The following is a 19,286-nucleotide window of genomic DNA, read 5'->3' on the forward strand; positions in this document are numbered from 1 at the left end:
CATGGCAATAATCTTAATACTAAATACTAATTAACGGTGACTATTTACAAATAATACTAAACTTACAAATGTACAACAGGCACACGAAATGTCATTTCAATATCATAAATTACAATCATAAACTTATGTGCTTTTACTTTACGTTAAGTGCATGCTTTCCACATATCCCTTAATACCCAGCAGTAAACGTTATTTGCTGGCTTGTTTGAACAGGCCTCGTAAAAGGAAGTAGTACTGACATTAAAAATAATTTACACTAGCATTAAATAAGGCCGAAGTGCTTTTCTTTGAACTTCGGGATTGTTGGCGTCCGGGTTGGTTGAAAGTGAAACAATTTGTAAACTTTGCAAATAGGAAGGATGTGGCATGTAGGTACCCACACTTTGTTATGTTTGTGGCGTGTGGTTACCAAATCCAAATTTGGAATTTCCTGACAAAATTCCTGATTAGCGATTTTTTTTCTTGACGCTAGTATCGGCCTAGCCGTATGCGATGCCGATATCTATATGTATGCTTGATAAGTCAATTTGAATAAAGTAAGTATACCTTTTTAGGTACATATTGTTAATTCACTAAAATTCCTGACATTTCCGTATTCCGGCCACATTCCTGACATGTCAGGAAAATTCCTGACATGTCAGGAAAATTCCTGACACCAACCCTACGGTGTGTGGTGCGCTATAGTCTGACAATAAACAAGCGAAAATGATAATTTTTAATCTATAGCTGGTCAAGCAAATCTTGTCAGTAAAAAAAGGCGCGAAATTCAAATTTTCTACGGGATGATATCCCTTCGCGCCTACATTTTTCAAATTTGCCGCCTTTTTCTACTGACAAGATCTGCTTGACCATCTATAAATAATGTCTAAATGAATTGAGCGAGCACTAATCGTTATACTCCACATAATATATATCATAATTGTACATTTAATTACTTATTTAACCTGTAGACAGGAAAATGCATTAAAGAGTCATCGCGCCGCAAAATTATGCACAAGGTATTTACTCGAGTTACTAATGGCTAAAGCTATGTTTACATGGTCCGATATACTTTTCCTTCCTCGGTTTAAAAATACACAGAAACATATGTATATGTCGGAGCGAGACACCAGAAAGACGTATTGCAGCATTACAGTTCATAGTTAGACGCCTGTAAAAGTCGATTAGCAATGTTTGACTATGTATTATTTGCTTGTAACGAAATAATGAAGCTGCGTAGTGAGTAACGCCACCATCTATTGGCGTATTATTGAACTAAAATGACAGGTAGAAGGCTTTGGAACGTCAAGATGTGTATCTTGAGTGAAGGTAGGCACGAGCAGGCATTTTTGTCGTTATGTTGGTAGACTGGTCAGGCAGGTTTACCAACTTGAATTGGAGGCGGGAGCCGTTGGCTCCGCCGCTGGAACTGGCTTCAGTCTTCTTGATCGGACCGCGCTAGAGATCGGACGTTAGCCAAGCTCGTGCCTAATTCGCTACGTTCCTGAAGGCTTACACCTGAAGGATTATTCTGAAAGCTTATAGATTCTCACGTTGTTTAACCGTTTAGCTAAGTGTTTTATTCCAAGTGTTATTTTGATTTCTTATGTGCCATTAGAAGCTTACTTTTGTAAAATAAAGATTTGAACGGTTTCACGTGATCTTTTATTTTGATTCAAATAATTTTGGAATAGTGATTAGTTATTTTTATTATTTAGTACTCAAATAATAGTAGGCACTAGTATGGTTAATGAGTCCGAATGTTTATTTCATGCGTAGGTAGCATACCTACTATTTTGGCTGTGAAGTAATACATCTAGGTACTACCCCCACGCGCCCACCGCCATCGGGACCATCCGTCGCCGACATCAGCAAGTGGGATAGATGCGGAGTTTCATGTATTGCTTACACAGCCACCTGGGAGCGTGGTGTATTTCTGGTGACCTACATTCCATAATCTGGACACGTGGTAAATGGTAAGCTCACGTGTCTAACCTTCATTGAAAGGTGAGTGCAATTCATTGTTATTTGGTGAGAATTATTGTGAAATTGTGAATTATGATTGAGGCAGTCGAGCATAGCGGTCGTTACGTGACGTCATCTCTGGGATCGTTATGTTTCTTTGTAATTAATTTTTGTAATCCATTTAAATCGAAGCGATCTTGAGTTATTTTGATTTTAAATCCATACTGTTAATTAAAACCAAGTATTAGCTATCACGACGTGATATTATTTTATCGTTCACATATGAATCTACCCTCAATAATTGATTTGAAAATACAATTAATTTTTAAAATCCATTTAAATCTAAGTTTGGTATGAAATCCATATTGTTAATTAAAATCCAATATTGGCTGTCGCGACGTGATATTATTTCATCGCTCACTTGTGAATCTACCCTCAATAATTGATTTGAACATACAATTAATTTTTAAAAATCCATTTAAATCTAAGTGATCTTAAGTTATTTTGGTATGAAATCCATATTGTTAATTAAAATCAAATATTGGCTGTCGCGACGTGATATTATTTCATCGCTCACTTGTGCATCTACCCTTAATAAATATTTTTTTTTCATGAAAATACAATGCACCGTTAGAAATTGATCCTGCTGATTTGCCAATGCAAGCATTATGTAATCTTTACCCTGTAATGTTTAGTAATTAATAAAATTGCGACAAATTATTGCTCGTAATGCCGTGATAGATCACAAATCGTGCATAATATGGAAACATGAGCTACGCATATGAAAATTAATGTTACAGTGTCCTGCAGCCAGAGCCGAGCGAACTTGCAGACACCATTACGCCCGTGGCACAGAAGCAGCTGTGCAGTATCTTCTGTGCTGGAGATTTGGAAATAAAAGGACAGGTTTCGTTCTAATTGTTTATTAGTGAATTTTATTTTGAGTGTAATGGCGAAGCATAACAGTCGAACGTAACTAATATGCTGTCACTTTTCGTATTGGCCCATTTTACCTTGTTACTTATTTTTGGAACACGTGTTTGTTTGTTCATAGAAGGAAATAAAACTCACTCATTGAAGTTTAAATTTTATTCTGAGATTTTTGAAGTCCCGTATACATTGGAAACATGTTTTTTTTTGTCTCTGCTACCTTGCATTTTATAAACCTTTTGAGTTTAGCCTGCATACATGATAAACCTGATACCGTGCAAATGATGATTTCAGTAACAGCCAGCTATGTTGAACCACATCGTGTCTCTCGCAATCTGCCGCAGCAACGGCAACGGCAAGCGGAAAGGATCAGCCTCCGTGCTTGGGTTGGACCTCACCACCACCACCTTTGACTTGGTCGCGTGCATCATACTTTATTAAGCTGGTGAGCAGTTCCCATTTCGTTGGGATTATTTTGAGATGTCTTACATCTGTTTAGAACTCTTGAGCGAGTTTCTGTTGTAAAAGCTAAAGTAAAAAGCGATTTTCAGTTATTTTGATCAGTAAAGTTCAGTTTCAGTTGATCAGTTGACGCTGATAGTACCAATGGTTCTGAGTAACATGATTTAAAGACCTGTTTTTATTTTCTTTTTTTTGGGATTCACTGTTAACATTGTTTTGCTTTCGACGGACTGAAAGCTTGTACTTTCGTAGGACTGAAATTACGCCCGGACTGGGCAATACTGTCATGCTTTCGATGGACTGAAGGCACGCCCGATGGACTGGGCAATACTGTCATGCTTTCGATGGACTGAAGGCACGCCCGATGGACTGGGCAATACTGTTTTGCTTTCGATGGACTGAAAGTATGCCCGATGGACTGGGTATTGTTTAGTGACCGCATCAGAAGTGCCGGAGCATGTAAGAGGTGCACGTGGTCTGCTTTTTATGTGCAGAATGCTCTTTGCGAGGAGTAGCACTTACGCAGCTGAGATGGTTACTTCTGACGAGGGTCTGGTATCTGCCGAAGGACTGGCAATGCACCGAAGGACTGGTGTTGTTTTGTTAAAAATGAATTCCTGTTTATGTACTGTGTTCATATGAGTAAAATTGGAACTATCAATTCAGAATGTTAGTTATTTTAAGATGTCTTACAAAAATTTAGATCACATATGACCAATTTTTTTTTTAATGACAGATAATTTCCCCGTAAATTGATATTGACGACAATAGTAGTGATACTGCCGAGCAATGAATTAGAGCTGTTGTTACTTGTGTTTTTGATGTTTGGGATTGTTCTGTTTTCACATAAATTTGAAAGTATCCGCCAGTTGGAGGCGATGATTATTGGTGTGTATCCGTTAGATAGCGGCGATGATTACTGATGATTATTTTTATTTAGTCGTTGCTCGATGGACTATTTTTTGACTAGAGAATTGAGTATTGTTAAAGTAATTTTGAACAATTATTTTTTCTGGTTTGATTGATGACAAAGTTTGATTTTAATAGTAATTTGAGTGAGACCCAAATTGTTGGTCAGGAATGACCGAGCGATGAGATACTGTGCTGAGTATTTTGTTACAGAATCAAATGCATACACCCACACACGAGGACGTGTGTAGCGCAGGACGGCCGTGTCGGAGCGAGACACCAGAAAGACGTATTGCAGCATTACAGTTCATAGTTAGACGCCTGTAAAAGTCGATTAGCAATGTTTGACTATGTATTATTTGCTTGTAACGAAATAATGAAGCTGCGTAGTGAGTAACGCCACCATCTATTGGCGTATTATTGAACTAAAATGACAGGTAGAAGGCTTTGGAACGTCAAGATGTGTATCTTGAGTGAAGGTAGGCACGAGCAGGCATTTTTGTCGTTATGTTGGTAGACTGGTCAGGCAGGTTTACCAACTTGAATTGGAGGCGGGAGCCGTTGGCTCCGCCGCTGGAACTGGCTTCAGTCTTCTTGATCGGACCGCGCTAGAGATCGGACGTTAGCCAAGCTCGTGCCTAATTCGCTACGTTCCTGAAGGCTTACACCTGAAGGATTATTCTGAAAGCTTATAGATTCTCACGTTGTTTAACCGTTTAGCTAAGTGTTTTATTCCAAGTGTTATTTTGATTTCTTATGTGCCATTAGAAGCTTACTTTTGTAAAATAAAGATTTGAACGGTTTCACGTGATCTTTTATTTTGATTCAAATAATTTTGGAATAGTGATTAGTTATTTTTATTATTTAGTACTCAAATAATAGTAGGCACTAGTATGGTTAATGAGTCCGAATGTTTATTTCATGCGTAGGTAGCATACCTACTATTTTGGCTGTGAAGTAATACATCTAGGTACTACCCCCACGCGCCCACCGCCATCGGGACCATCCGTCGCCGACATATATAATTTTAATTTACCTAATTACTAAATTACGAAAATTAAAATATGTCGGAATCCATTTATCCTATTTATATTACCTTACCTATTATATTACCTCCCTACTTGCACTACATGTAGGCATACATTCTAAAATATCTGTGCACAGTATATGCAAAATATAATATATCATTTTTGAAAATCATATTATGCATAAAGCCCATAAAGGTACATGCAAAATAACTCCTAGGCTAGGTCTATAAATATAGGACAAGTGTCTTCAACCGGATAATTGTATATTTCCTACACTAACAGGCACTAACTTTAGACGAAGTTCAGAAGAAGCTTTTCAAAATTAGCATGGAATTTGTTTTCGTTCCAAACCACCCAAATTATGTGAAAAATATTTTCTATGTCAATATTCAGGGAGGAAAATGGACACTACAGGAAAAGCGGTCATCCACTGTCCTCTTTAAAGTGGAAAACGGAAAGTTTGATCTAGGGTTGATCAGTTTTTTTTTATAGACTAAGACTAGTCATAATTCACATCCAGCCACGTTACGTTCCGCGGCGGCGTCGAATCGTGTGGACGCGCTCTAACGTCTGTCAGATCAGCAATTATGGCCGCCGGTCGTCGACCCCGCCACAATGAAAAATAATGGTCCACGAGCCAGGCGCAAATTTCGTCAGTCATCGCCTCCCGGGTGAAAACTCGTATACTGGTTAACGGCCATATATGATGAACCCTCGTGGACGTCAGCTGCCGCTACGTTGGTGGGTTGAGGAATGGCAGCCACCGAAACACGTAAAAAAAAAATGTTTTTCAATCATCGCCTCCCGTTTGATACTTAGTCAGATGAAAGTTTAGGTGCTATTGTTAATAAAAACAATCGTCAGCCGGTTGTATCGCGGTGGAATCACCGTCAGCTGTACACATGAACATGTAAAAAAAAATTTTTTTTTTCAGTCATCGCCTCCCGCTTGATACTTTGTCAGATGATAGTTTAGGTGCTATTGTTAATAAAAAAACTCGTCAGCCGGTTGTATCGCGGTGGAATCACCGTCAGCTGGTCACATGAACATGTAAAAAAAATTTTTTTTTTCAGTCATCGCCTCCCGCTTGATATTTTGTCAGATGATAGTTTAGGTGCTATTGTTAATAAAACAAATCGTCAGCCGGTTGTATCGCGGTGGAATCACCGTCAGCTGGTCACATGAACATGTAAAAAAAAATATTTTTTCAGTCATCGCCTCCCGCTTGATACTTTGTCAGATGATAGTTTAGGTGATATTGTTAATAAAAAAAATCGTCAGCCGGTTGTATCGCGGTGGAATCACCGTCAGCTGGTCACATGAATTTATAAAGCAAATAAATAAATACAATCTAAAATTTAAAATAATTGGTTTCAGTCATCGCCTCCCGTTTGATACTTTGCCAGATGATAGTTTAGGTGCTATTGTTAATAAAAAGAATCGTCAGCCGGTTGTATCGCGGTGGAATCACCGTCAGATGGTCACATGAACATGTAAAAAAAAATTTTTTTTTCAGTCATCGCCTCCCGCTTGATACTTTGTCAGATGATAGTTTAGGTGCTATTGTTAATAAAACAAATCGTCAGCCGGTTGTATCGCGGTGGAATCACCGTCAGCTGGTCACATGAACATGTAAAAAAAAAATATTTTTTCAGTCATCGCCTCCCGCTTGATACTTTGTCAGATGATAGTTTAGGTGCTATTATTAATAAAAAGAATCGTCAGCCGGTTGTATCGCGGTGGAATCACCGTCAGCTGGTCACATGAACATGTAAAAAAATATATTTTTTCAGTCATCGCCTCCCGCTTGATACTTTGTCGGATGATAGTTTAGGTGCTATTGTTAATAAAAGAGATCGTCAGCCGGTTGTATCGCGGTGGAATCACCGTCAGCTGGGCACATGAACATGTAAAAAAAAATATTTTTTCAGTCATCGCCTCCCGCTTGATACTTTGTCAGATGATAGTTTAGGTGCTATTGTTAATAAAAAACATCGTCAGCCGGTTGTATCGCGGTGGAATCACCGTCAGCTGGTCACATGAACATATCAAGCAAATAAATAAATAAAATCTAATATATGTTCATATGACCAGCTGACGGTGATTCCACCGCGATACAACCGGCTGACGATTTTTTTAATTAACAATAGCACCTAAACTATCATCTGGCAAAGTATCAAACGGGAGGCGATGACTGAAAATATTTTTTTTTTTACGTGTTTCGGTTGCTGCCATTCCTCAACCCACCAACGGAGCGGCAGCTGACGTCCACGAGGATTCATCATACGTAGCCGTTAACCACTATAGGAGTTATCGCCTGGGAGGCGATTGGTCATGGAAACCTGTTCGTGGCTCGCGGTCTATAACCCATTTTGAAATTAGAATGACGTGTTCACTGCAGGTTTGGCGCATAATCGGCATTGTTAGGGGTTCCGTAGTGTACGAAAAACCCGTAAAAGTTCTGCCATGTCAATCCGTATGTCTGTCAGTCTTTCCTTAACAAGTATCTACAAACAAACAAACAATAATTTACATTTAGCTCAGCAACCCTGTACCGTAAGTACCTACTAGAAAACCTTAATTTGGAACATGTAGGTATCTAGGTAGGTACTTATATGAAGGATTACCTACTATATTAACTATAAAACTAGCTCCTAGTAAGAAGGTATTTTAAAGTTTTAATATTTACTTACTTACTCAACAAAATGAGTTTGAAGATTACACAAAACTTGTACAAGACTATAACTGGAATTGTCAGACCGAGCTAAAAGCGAAGACGTTTAGGTTCAATCTAGAAATTAGCCAGACATGGCTGCTTACTGTAAAATTGGCCCAATTAGCTCATCACATTAACCATTTTGGCAAATGGGCTCATGCCGTGACATTGTCTCAGTCATTTTAAAGTCACGAACGGTCAACTTAGAGCATGTAGCTATTTTATTTAGACTTCCGCAGACAACTAGAAACATCTTGTATACTTAATCATTTCGTCATGTCTAACTACCAGTACGGATATGATGGTCGTTCTTGTCTACGTGACAGCGTGATAAAACGGTGTCCGTCACTTTCTTTCCCACGGTGTTAAACAGTGACAGTTATTTTATCACGTGGATAAAGATGGATAAAGCTATCCATAATAGGCTGGCAGGTCTATAACCGCGAAAATCGAAGTTCGCAAATTGCGGGCATTTTTCTCTTTCACTCGAATTACGCCTTCATTGGAGTAAAAGAGAAAGATCCCGCAATTTCGGTTTTCGCGGCAGCCCCTCTGTTTTGACTGTCTGTCCGTCCGTGGCTTATTTAGCTCACCTATACTTGGTCAACCAGATCTTGACAGTAGAAAAAGGCGGCAAATTTGAAAAATGTAGGCGCGAAGGGATCGCATCTCATAGAAAATTTGAATTTCGCGCCTTGTTTTACTGACAAGATTTGGTTGATCAGCTATATTATATAAAAGCCGTAATTTCGTATAGAAATTAATATCGACCACGCTAACAAAAAGTGGTAAATCCCTATTTCAGTTTTTTATTAACCAAGACATAAATGTCAGTAAATAACTAAATATTACCAAATAACAAATAAAACCAACCATAACTTCCGGGCAGTTATAGTTTTGACATCTTGGAGCGCTGCCAAAACCAGTATACATCCATATAAAAATCATTTAACACTCTTTTATAAGACATTTACATTAATAGCTACCATCTATATTTATTTTTATAATTCGCTGATGAAAGTATAACATTTATTAACAGATATTTTTAGAGTGTCGTTTTATGATTTATAACTGGTCAACCAAATCTTGTCAGTAAAAAAAGGCGCGAAATTCAAATTTTCTATGGGACGATATCCCTTCGCGCCTACATTTTTCAAATTTGCCGCCTTTTTCTACTGTCAAGATCTGGTTGACCAAGTTTAAATAATCTACAGATAATACACGACTAGTAATCAAATCATTCACTCGTTCATTCGTTCAGTCCAGTCAGTCCAGTGGCGCCACATCAGATAAATGCATAAAAAACTGTAATGAATTTGAATACCTACTTGTCTGCGGTAAACAGTTTCTAAGAAATATTTAGATACCTATTAGAATGACTAAGTCCGTGTACAATACAATATTATTGTTCAGTCGTCTTCTCGGAAAGCAATCAGCAGACAGTGAATCAAGGGAAATGGATTAAAATCGTGATTCATTTTAGAAACAATTTTGTCCAAGTTCAGTATTATTCGTCAGGTTTATTTCACAACCTTTCCTCAGTCTGGTAGAGTAGAGGGCATTTCATCTTTCTTCTTTGAATAAAAATATCATATTTGTATGTGATTTAATAGAATTATGTTAAATGCATGTAGTGGGCAGCTGGACACTCTTTTTAATATTATTATATTTTATATTTTAACGACGGTGCAAGTAATGGACACGTAAATAAAATAAAAAAACGTTTTTCTCTTTGTCGCCATTCTTCAAACATGAGTTTAATATTTAATGCATGAGCATTAAATATTAAATTCAATAAAACATGTTCTGCCCATAAACAATACCAACTTCAGATCCAAAACGTATCAGCATTGCGATACAGCGAGAAATTGTCACCAGCATCCTTGGTACAATGCCTCAAGGGCCTATTTTAGATTTAAGCTAGTTTTTAATTTCTTTTAGTAATACACTGTATATATCTTGTTTGAAAACGTCTTAAACCCTTCCTCAAGAACATGTGTAAAAATCTGCGGCGGTCAGGGCTATAACCGCGAAAATCGAAGTTCGCAAATGGCGGGCATTTTTCTCTGTCACTCTAATTACGCCTTCATTGGAGTAAAAGAGAAAGATCCCCGCATTTGCGAATTTCGGTTTTCGCGGTAGCCCCTCAGGAAGTGGTCGTATTTCACAGTTTAAAAAGGTGACAATGAAGTTCCTTGGCAACAGACATGAGTCTATTTGCTTTTAGGAAAGCAAAGACCGTGGCAATGAATAATCAAGATACGGTCCCGTGCATTGGCCGTGAAATGCCTTACATTAATACTAAAAGATCTTTAGTTCATTTTAAACGGATGTACCGTATTGCATTCTGGAAGTAAGTTTTCGTTGCACGATGACTGCACAAGGTTCTCTTATAGAAAATGTTTAGTATGGGTTTTACTTGCTAGTTTGCAACGATTGCAATGTTGATCACAATCTTTTGTTTATTTAATTTGATTTCATGAGGCTTCACTATAATTGTTTGCTTTGCTAACATGAGAATGGGTATTAGCAAAATAAGAGGATCCATAATCATAAGTTACTTAAAAGCAATTTTTAGAAATATTGTGCAACACGCGTGGCCAGGGAGTAGGTAAATTGTTCCTGTTTGACCATTAGTCGAAAATCCAAAAAGTTCAAAAGTAAAATAAAAAAAAAATTGAAGCTAAAATGCATACAACGCTAATGAATATGGCATTATTTATGAATAATACATATTAAGGAAAACAAAACAGTAGGTACCTGAGTAAATGGATGACAAAGGTTCGAAGCAAAGCAGCGCCCAGTGCCGACTGAGCGATTACAGGAAACCTAAATATGTACATTGGTTTGGGGCTGGGCGAAACAGGCTGAGGAAATACGGACACTTACGGCAATCGATTGATTTTGAATGTCACGTGCAATTGGAGGTACCTACTAACTTGACTGTATTGGTTTTCATTAAGCCATTGAAAATACTTGAAAATTAAGTTCCTGAAGAGGTGAAGAGACAAGTAAATTTTATGCATATTATATGATTGATATATTTGGCGAAGCCGCAAAAACTTAGTTGGTTATTTTGGGTTCCCATAGAATCTGCTACATATTTCTTTAAACTAGATGGATGGATTCTGTCTTCACAATTTGCTATACTTAATGAATTTCACTGAATTTACTGAACATTTCTTGTTGATTCGCTCTTTATTAAAAACTTAACTGTTTGGTTAGGTATTGAACTAAATTTAGAACACGAATGAAAAACATAACTAAGTATGTACTATGTATTGATATGTTTTTCAACAAAATACAGGATAATTTACCTAAGCCTCTTTTGGCTGCTTATTAAAACCAAATCAGTCTAAACTTTACCTCCAAGACATCTTTGGCGGCCGTAACTCCTAATAAGCGACATGGCTTGAATCTAGATTTCGTGCCAAACGTAAGTACAATTAGCGTCAAATGGCCGAAAAAGGACGACAATTGCAAGTGGCCGGACGTTCGTCAGCTGACAATGGACAAGGCGGCGCGTACGCACGACGAATTGAGATTAGGGTGAATCACGCACAAGGAAAGTTATTTGCTACACAAAGAACATGGCCTGCACCCGATGTGAGTATGTTTCGAAAAAAAAGTACAGGATCACGAAGTCAAAGGGTCATATCAAAAATCAATTTAAGATTTAAGGACAATCAAATACTGTAATTACTATGGCAAACTATAAAAAACTAAAATACATAAAAAAAGCCATATGGGAAGTACCTTTTTTTGAAAAAAATCATTATTAGACTTAACCGACCGTGTCTAAAACCATTGTCGTGAAAAGTACTTATTTACCAGGGGAATTTTTCTTTTTTTTTTTCAAAATTTTTGTTAACCTAGTTCAAAAGTTTGAGGGAAGGGGTTTAAAATTTAAACCTTAAATCATGCATGTTATGCGGTAAAATATTGAAAAAAAATGTGCCCAAAGATGGTGAGTTCTTTCTAATGCTAAAAAAGTAATTATAGATTCAAGAAATATTGATCAAATGACGGATAAATAAATCAGTTTCAATATTTTTCTAGATAGCAGTAAACTTCGTCTCTCAGATTCATCTGCATACTACAAAGAAAATCAGTATGCATAGTGCATACCTCACAATCCAAAGCGCAGAACGGAAAAGACATTAATCTAATCATACGGAAGAACACATGAACATAAACAACAAATGAAAACATAATAGAAAACTAGGTACGTACATCAATTACTAGTACAGATAAGATAGGAATTATGTATGAAATGAGTGTACCTATTTATTGTGAACGAATGATTAACCGTTGTAGAATGATAAGTCGAATGGCTTTCGATAAACAACATGTCCCTACCTATTTACAATGGTGTATATATAATTGTGTATATACTTTAATAACGTAATTAAATAAACAGTTTTAAATCACTCTTATTGGGATTCAGCCATGTCAACTTGGTTATGGTTTTCCTTCCGTTATTATGAAAATATTTTCAAAAAAATATTCCTTTTAATGGTATGGTAGTGTTAATAATCTATAACTCTGACTTATTTAATACTATAAAACACAACCGTTTAGGAATGAATAACGCTATTAAGGCACTTTAACACGTGTCTATTATCATAGTGGATATATTTATAGCTACCTCCCAATTCATACGCTTTTCGCATACATTAATCGCCGTAGCCAAATTTCACACGTGTAATAAAATTAAAATAATAACTGCACGAATTCCATTCGTTCATTCATTACTTACCGATTGTAATCGCGTATGGATTCCATATTTGAAAGTGATCTGATGATAAAGTAACGGTCACTAACGGTCGGGTGACCACTTTTCTGTAATAATGGCCAGTAGTAATGACAAGTAGAATTATTATCGTTAGCTGGAACAATACAAAGATATACGTGCGCGCGGATAAATCTGGAACTAGCGTTAGTGCATATAAATCTGAAGCTGGCTTGCGACAACAGCGCCGCTTTTGGTGCTAAAGATAAAATTGTATTAGTACAAAGCTGGAGAGGCAATTAGATATGAAATTATAGACGGCAGTGTCAGTTACAGATGTTCCGTTTCGGCCGCCACGTTGGGACAAATGCAAGAAATCAAATATTTACAGTTCCTCACATGTTCCGATCGAAAACATAATGTATTATTTAATTAATATATTAACGACAAAGTTAAATTGGGTCATAATGGATTTCCTTTACACCTACATAAATTGACTACATATATTTTCGTATTGGTACCAAGAACAGGAGCAGGAAATACAAACTTCTATGCAGGCGTATAGTACCTTTTCTCTGCAGCTGTGTACATTAAACATTAACATTAACACTACACGTTTAAGTAACTTCATTAGATATACCGTTTTATCACCAACAGAGTATTTACCTTGAATCTAGATTCCACTCAAATGCAACCTAATTTCAATTATTTCAAATAAAAAAGGTAAAATTTCACTTTCTCCAGAATCAGATCGCATTAGGCCTGGTTAGAGTGGTTAGTGGTTACCTCACGAATTCAAATCATCAAATTACCTTTTAATTCTCAACTTATTACGCGTTAAAGAGCCCAAAACGATCCTAATTATCACTACTATCATTATCACTTGTTTCACAACTGTTATGGGTCAATGACCTCGTTTAATGATAGTTCAAGGGAAAGTTAATGGTAATATTTTATGATTTTTAAAACACTTAATTCGTTTTATGAAGCAGAACCAAGTCGTAAAGTGTCTTATAGTTTTTAGTTATGAATATAATTAATGAAGTATAAAAATTACAATTACACTATTTTAATTAATAGCAGGTTTATTTTCAATGTGAATTAATAGAATTAAATATATGATAAGTTTCAACTTTATATTAACTTTAATCTTTATTAACATTTGAATTTAAAAACCCCCAACATACCTATCATACAAATTCTGATACAATTTTTTAATAGAAATGTAGTATGTCAACCTCATTTTAAATCTACTCTATTTTCTACATAAAGTCCGTCAACCAAATCTTGTCAGTAGTAAAAGGCGGCAAATTTGAAAAATCGCGGGTTAGCAACACTGTGTTCAAATAATTCCAAAACGCGTGTCATCTGTGTTTTATCTGTGGAATGTGGATCGTGAATGACAGCCGTCACCTTATTTGTTTTCATTTGGTTTTCATTCTGAATCGTTTCTGTTTCAAGAGATATTTCTGCTGTCACCATTAAATACCAATACATTAAATAAGAATAAGCAAAGCTAAGGGGCCTACAATGTACAATCATGCTCGTTGATGGTAAACATTACTAAAAATTGAGGTTATGACAAGTATTGGAAGAACTCTTTCGAACTTTTAAGATTATGTTCAGTTTTTTTGTTTTAGGGTTAAAAGGCATAAATAAAATTAAAACGTATGCCTAAATCTATCCAACAAGACCATAAATTGTGTCCTGGAAACCGTCCATAGGCCCACATGTCTAATATTTTCAGCAATCAGTTGTGACTATTTACAAAGGTAAACCTTTTAAACAGTATTAAGAGCCTTGATTATATCGCCGTTCTTTCGCAATATCTACCTAATCCATACATGTTTGTTGCAGGATTAAATCTTGCCCAATATAAGGCGTTCGTAGTAGGTAGTATATTTTCAGACAATACTTACCTATGGCGGTTTATGTACGTGTACAACGCAACCAAGTCGAAAAGTGACCCTTATCTTATTTACCTTTAAATTAAATAAACACCCAAATATCAGTTGTTTCATTTTTAATATGTATATTGTACAATATATACCAATCAAAAAAATTACACAGGTATGTCATATTCATCCAGAACAGTACACTAATTTACATTAACAAGTGGCATATTATATTGTAAATAACAAATATATGCACTATCTAATTATCTGCATTTTGATATGATTTTATTTTAGTAAACTTAGAAGACATAGATAGGGAACAAAGAGAATATAAGCACTACGATAGGGAGTTGTTTTTGATATCTTCAAATTTGTTCATCATTTTGATTAACATTGTTTTAACATCGCTTCTAAATTGTCCGTCCATGTTTCAATTTTTTTCAATAAACCGCGAGTGACAATTTGAATTGACGTACGCAGGGCGCGCTCAGCGGAAAAAAAAAACTGTTGGTTCGATGTACATTGCTGCTTTTCTTAGCGCAATACTGCTCTTTGAGTGTTGCCCTACTTTAGTTTGCTTTACATTGCTACTGACAAGATTTGGTTGACGGACTATATTATATTACTTATTGAAAGTAGTAAAAAACTTAACAAAACTATTATTTAAATTAAACAAACGGTTTTCTAGTCTTTATTAGTAGTTGTAACAAAAAAACATTTTTGGAACCTAATCCAATAATAAATGAGGCAATAAATATAATTTTATTCGAAGAAAACACTATTTTTGTAGGAAAAATTAATTTTCATCTTTTTTTTACCAAAATCTGTATCTTTGGGATAGATTTCCTAGCGATATGACTAAAAGTAACAAACGCAAATTAGGAATAATCCAACGTATCCTAGTCTAGGCTAGACCGTAGAACATGTGTGCAGTGAACAATTTTTTTTTTTTACAAAATCTGTATTTTCGCAACAGATTTGCCAGTGAAATGGCTAAAAGCGACTTCAAATTGGGCATAATCCAGCGTATCTAGGCTAGGCTGGAGACTGTAAGTGGCATGTTAGAAAGCATATCGGCGTGCTTGCTCCAATAAAAGGTGTAAAAGCGGACGATCACGACCGTTACACTTGGGTACTGGCCGGAAAAGCATAGACAAGTTTTTTTTTTGAGCTAGCAATTTCCTTTTCGTTGGGATGACACTTTAACTTTAACAACTTTTTTTTTAAATTTAATAAGATCGGTATCTTGAATACTTGGGTTTAAAAAAATCATCACATTAAATAAGATAAGAACAAAATATAGTCTGGTAAGCCAATTTTGTCAGTAGACAAAGGCAGTAAATTAGAAAATGTAGGCGAGAAGGGTCGACCTTCCATACTAATTTTGAACTTTGCACCTTTTTCTATTGTCACAAAAACAATTATGAATAGTCTCTAATTATATTGTCCATAGTTTCTGATTTGTCCCAATAACTATATAAAATTAAAAACTGATTATAGTGATTATGATATTAAAGTAACTTAATTACTACACTCAAGAGCAATAACAGCAGGTCAAAATGTATAAATATTTCCATGGAATTCAAAGTCATCGCTCTAGTGTACTTACATTGAGTACTTACTTCAATATTTATAGTCTTACAAAGGCGTAGCGAATTAGCCATGAACTTGACTATATGGACTAAAGAGGTCACCGAGGGTGAAACGAGCAGATGTCCTCGTCTCGACGTTAATCCCGGGCTTTAGGAAGGACTAATTATTATTATAATAGGCTCCTTCTAATACATACATATATCAACTGAGTTGGCTTTATAGTTCGTTTTTTTAGCATTAGAAATAAGGTAAACAATCTTGACGTGTCTTTTTATTGAAAAACACGTTTTAAAGATAAATAATGGCATATTTGCCAATTATGTAACAATTATGAATCTAATACGATCATTTATATTCTTCTTTCATAAGTAATAGTTACTGATTTTTAAAAAGCGTTTTTCAATTAAAAGACATATCAAGATCGCTTACCTTCTTTCTAATGCAAAAAAAACGAACTATAGTTAGCAACTAGAGTCCGTCTATGCTAACTTTCCACCGACTTGAATATAACAAATTTAATGTATTCGTATTTTCATAGAAATTTGATATTAATGATGACATTGTCTTTGCAAATTTCATGCAGAGTTAGCTTGGTCAGACTCTATTTGAAATTTGTCTGGAAAGTGAGTTTCTAAAGCGCATAATTGCTAGATTATTCTCGACAGGTAGTAACAAATTTGATAACGTATTTAAATTTAACGTAGCATAACAGAAACAAGATAAGTTTACATTTGATATTTTTTATAAAATAATAAACCGTATTTATTTGATACGCAAGAAGCTAAAATTGTTTAATAAATAAATCCGTGGGCATGCGTATTTTTAATATTTAATAATGTTAATTAACACAGCCAGCCTTATGGGAACCCTCCCACAGGGATCGGACCTGGGTGATCTAGCCTAATATATACATATTGGGCTAGGTCACCCACATTATCTTTATTTATTTTTTAGGTATTAGTTTTAGTTTTGTAGGTAGTTTTAATTTTTATTTTAAGTTTGTTATTAATTATGTTTATGGTTTTAATAAAAATAATTATAATGTTAATTGATAACATAAATAAATGCCATTTGATCCAGTCTGCGTACTCGTGTAACTATTTACTTAGTCAAAGTAGTATTTGCAACCGCAGAATTTAATGCTGAGTGGTAAATAACGGCATGATGGGTAACTGTAAACTAAAACAGTCTCGATTACCGGAAACATGAAATAGGCTATTATACCGTATCCTCTTGAACTGTGACAATAGTAAGTACCTACTAATTTCCATTGAGCTTTGTTTAATTATTTAATTAAACGAGATTTTATTAAAAATGTCATTAAACTCAAGCATATAATGATTTAAAAAATTAAACAGTAAAATTAACATCGTCTTTCAAAATGTAACTTCCTACTTTACATATTTTAATAAAAACAATTAAACGTCAAAATCACTTCAAAAACTCAAGCAAGTTGAACGAACGCAACTGTCAAAATTCAAACTCTCATTCCAAAATCAAATTTAAAAACTCACTTTAGCTCCAATCTGGTTCCCGCACTGTCCGGCCTGGAGATGCACAATTTCCCTCATGTTTATTTTTTAATTTGTTCTTTTAATCGGTTTGACAAGCTGCGGCCGGTGTGCGCTCCCTCGCCGGCTGAACTGAACTGAACGAGCGAAATGAACGAAAGGAACGGGAAGGGTGAGTGTGTGGCCGGCTTATCTCAATGCCTTATTTTAAAATTAAATAAAATGTCCCCGTATTCTAGTGATGAATCGTTATAATTAATTATAACGATTAATAGTTGGTAAGATGAAAAGGAGTTTCTTATAATAGCATAAATTATTATTAAATAGATTCAATCCATTTGTAAGTAGGTATTTGTACATAAGTACTTATTACTAGTTAACTTAATACATAATACATAGGTATATAGATACCATTGTTTTATTTTAATACTTATTTGAAATAATGAGTACCTACCTATTTTAAAATGTAAATGTATATAGTAATCGTAGTTGCCACCGACCACCGACATCGCAAAAAAATAAAATCGAGTAAGTAAATAGGGTATTTCCATTTGTCCTCGTCGGGCACAGATGGGAATAGGTGTTTTCATATAATCATTCCCGTTTGTCACCGTGGCGTGGCAGCGGTCACGTGGGGCGGGGACAAATGGGAATACACCAGAAAATTTAGTTGAAAAAAATAGAAAATTCTAATAAATTTTAAAGTTTAGCATGGCAACACTGATGAATCATCAAGATCAAGCGACAATGAAACCATTAATTAGCAACCAGTGCAATCTGTCGGCCAACTACACTTAAACCCCGGTTTGTACAGTCGCCAACGCCATCAGATATATCGGAGCGGCCGAGGTGCTCACAAATATCTGAACACGCAATCTGGCGCCCTGACAATAGAGGCGTGTTCAGATATTTGTGAGCACCTCGGCCGCTCCGGTATATCTGATGGCGACTACCACGTTTGTACCCAACCCTACACAAACTAAGGACTAAGGATCAGGAGGTAAAAGTATAAACTTGAACTTTTAAAGTAAATGGTTCCGTACCCAAAGGGTAATAAAAACGGGACCCTATTACTAAGACTCCTCTGTCCGTCTGTCGGTCACCAGGCTGTATCTCATGAACCGTGATAGCTAGGCCACGCGTCGGCGTCTAGTCAGCGCTATGGAGAATGGCGTCGCTGCGCAGTTGCGCCAACGTTGCGTCGAGCAGCAGCCATAGAGTTGACTAGACGCCACGCTCGGGAGACGCTAGTGTGTGGCGGCCCTTAATTTCATTTCTAAGCCACAAATCACTTGAATGTACATTTTTTATTCAGCGGTCAGCAACACAATCACTTACCCTACCATAATTACCCGAAAACTGGGGTAAAGTTCCCGTTCAGTGACCGACGTAACCTCGAATGACCGATAAGTGAGACGCATTAAAAAATCATTAATGTACGGAGCATTATTCTACTAAACAATGTCCTAGGGTGTCGTTTCTAGTTGAGTCATAGGTATTTAAGTACAGCCAAGTGTAAAAATATGGGTGCATATAACTTCTCAAAAAGATATGTCCCACCCATAG

The 19,286-nt window shown here is 36.0% G+C and overlaps 1 protein-coding gene across 2 annotated transcripts in view; it reads right to left on the bottom strand.

The window, feature by feature from the left end:
• The window catches only part of LOC134657947 (tubulin beta chain-like), a 43,403-nt gene extending 25,532 nt beyond the window's left edge, over nt 1-17,871 (bottom strand). The window contains exon 1 of one of the 2 annotated variants that reach the window (XM_063513546.1): nt 17,724-17,871. In XM_063513546.1, coding sequence (XP_063369616.1) covers nt 17,724-17,780 — 57 coding nt within the window. In that variant the 5' untranslated portion in view covers nt 17,781-17,871. Of the gene's footprint in view, nt 1-10,749; nt 10,785-17,723 lie in introns of those variants that run through there. The other variant, XM_063513548.1, reaches the window with a different exon arrangement.
• Nucleotides 17,872-19,286: the final 1,415 nt, after the last annotated feature.

This window comes from Cydia amplana, chromosome 21, assembly GCF_948474715.1.
Source record: "Cydia amplana chromosome 21, ilCydAmpl1.1, whole genome shotgun sequence".
Lineage (NCBI taxonomy): Eukaryota > Metazoa > Arthropoda > Insecta > Lepidoptera > Tortricidae > Cydia > Cydia amplana.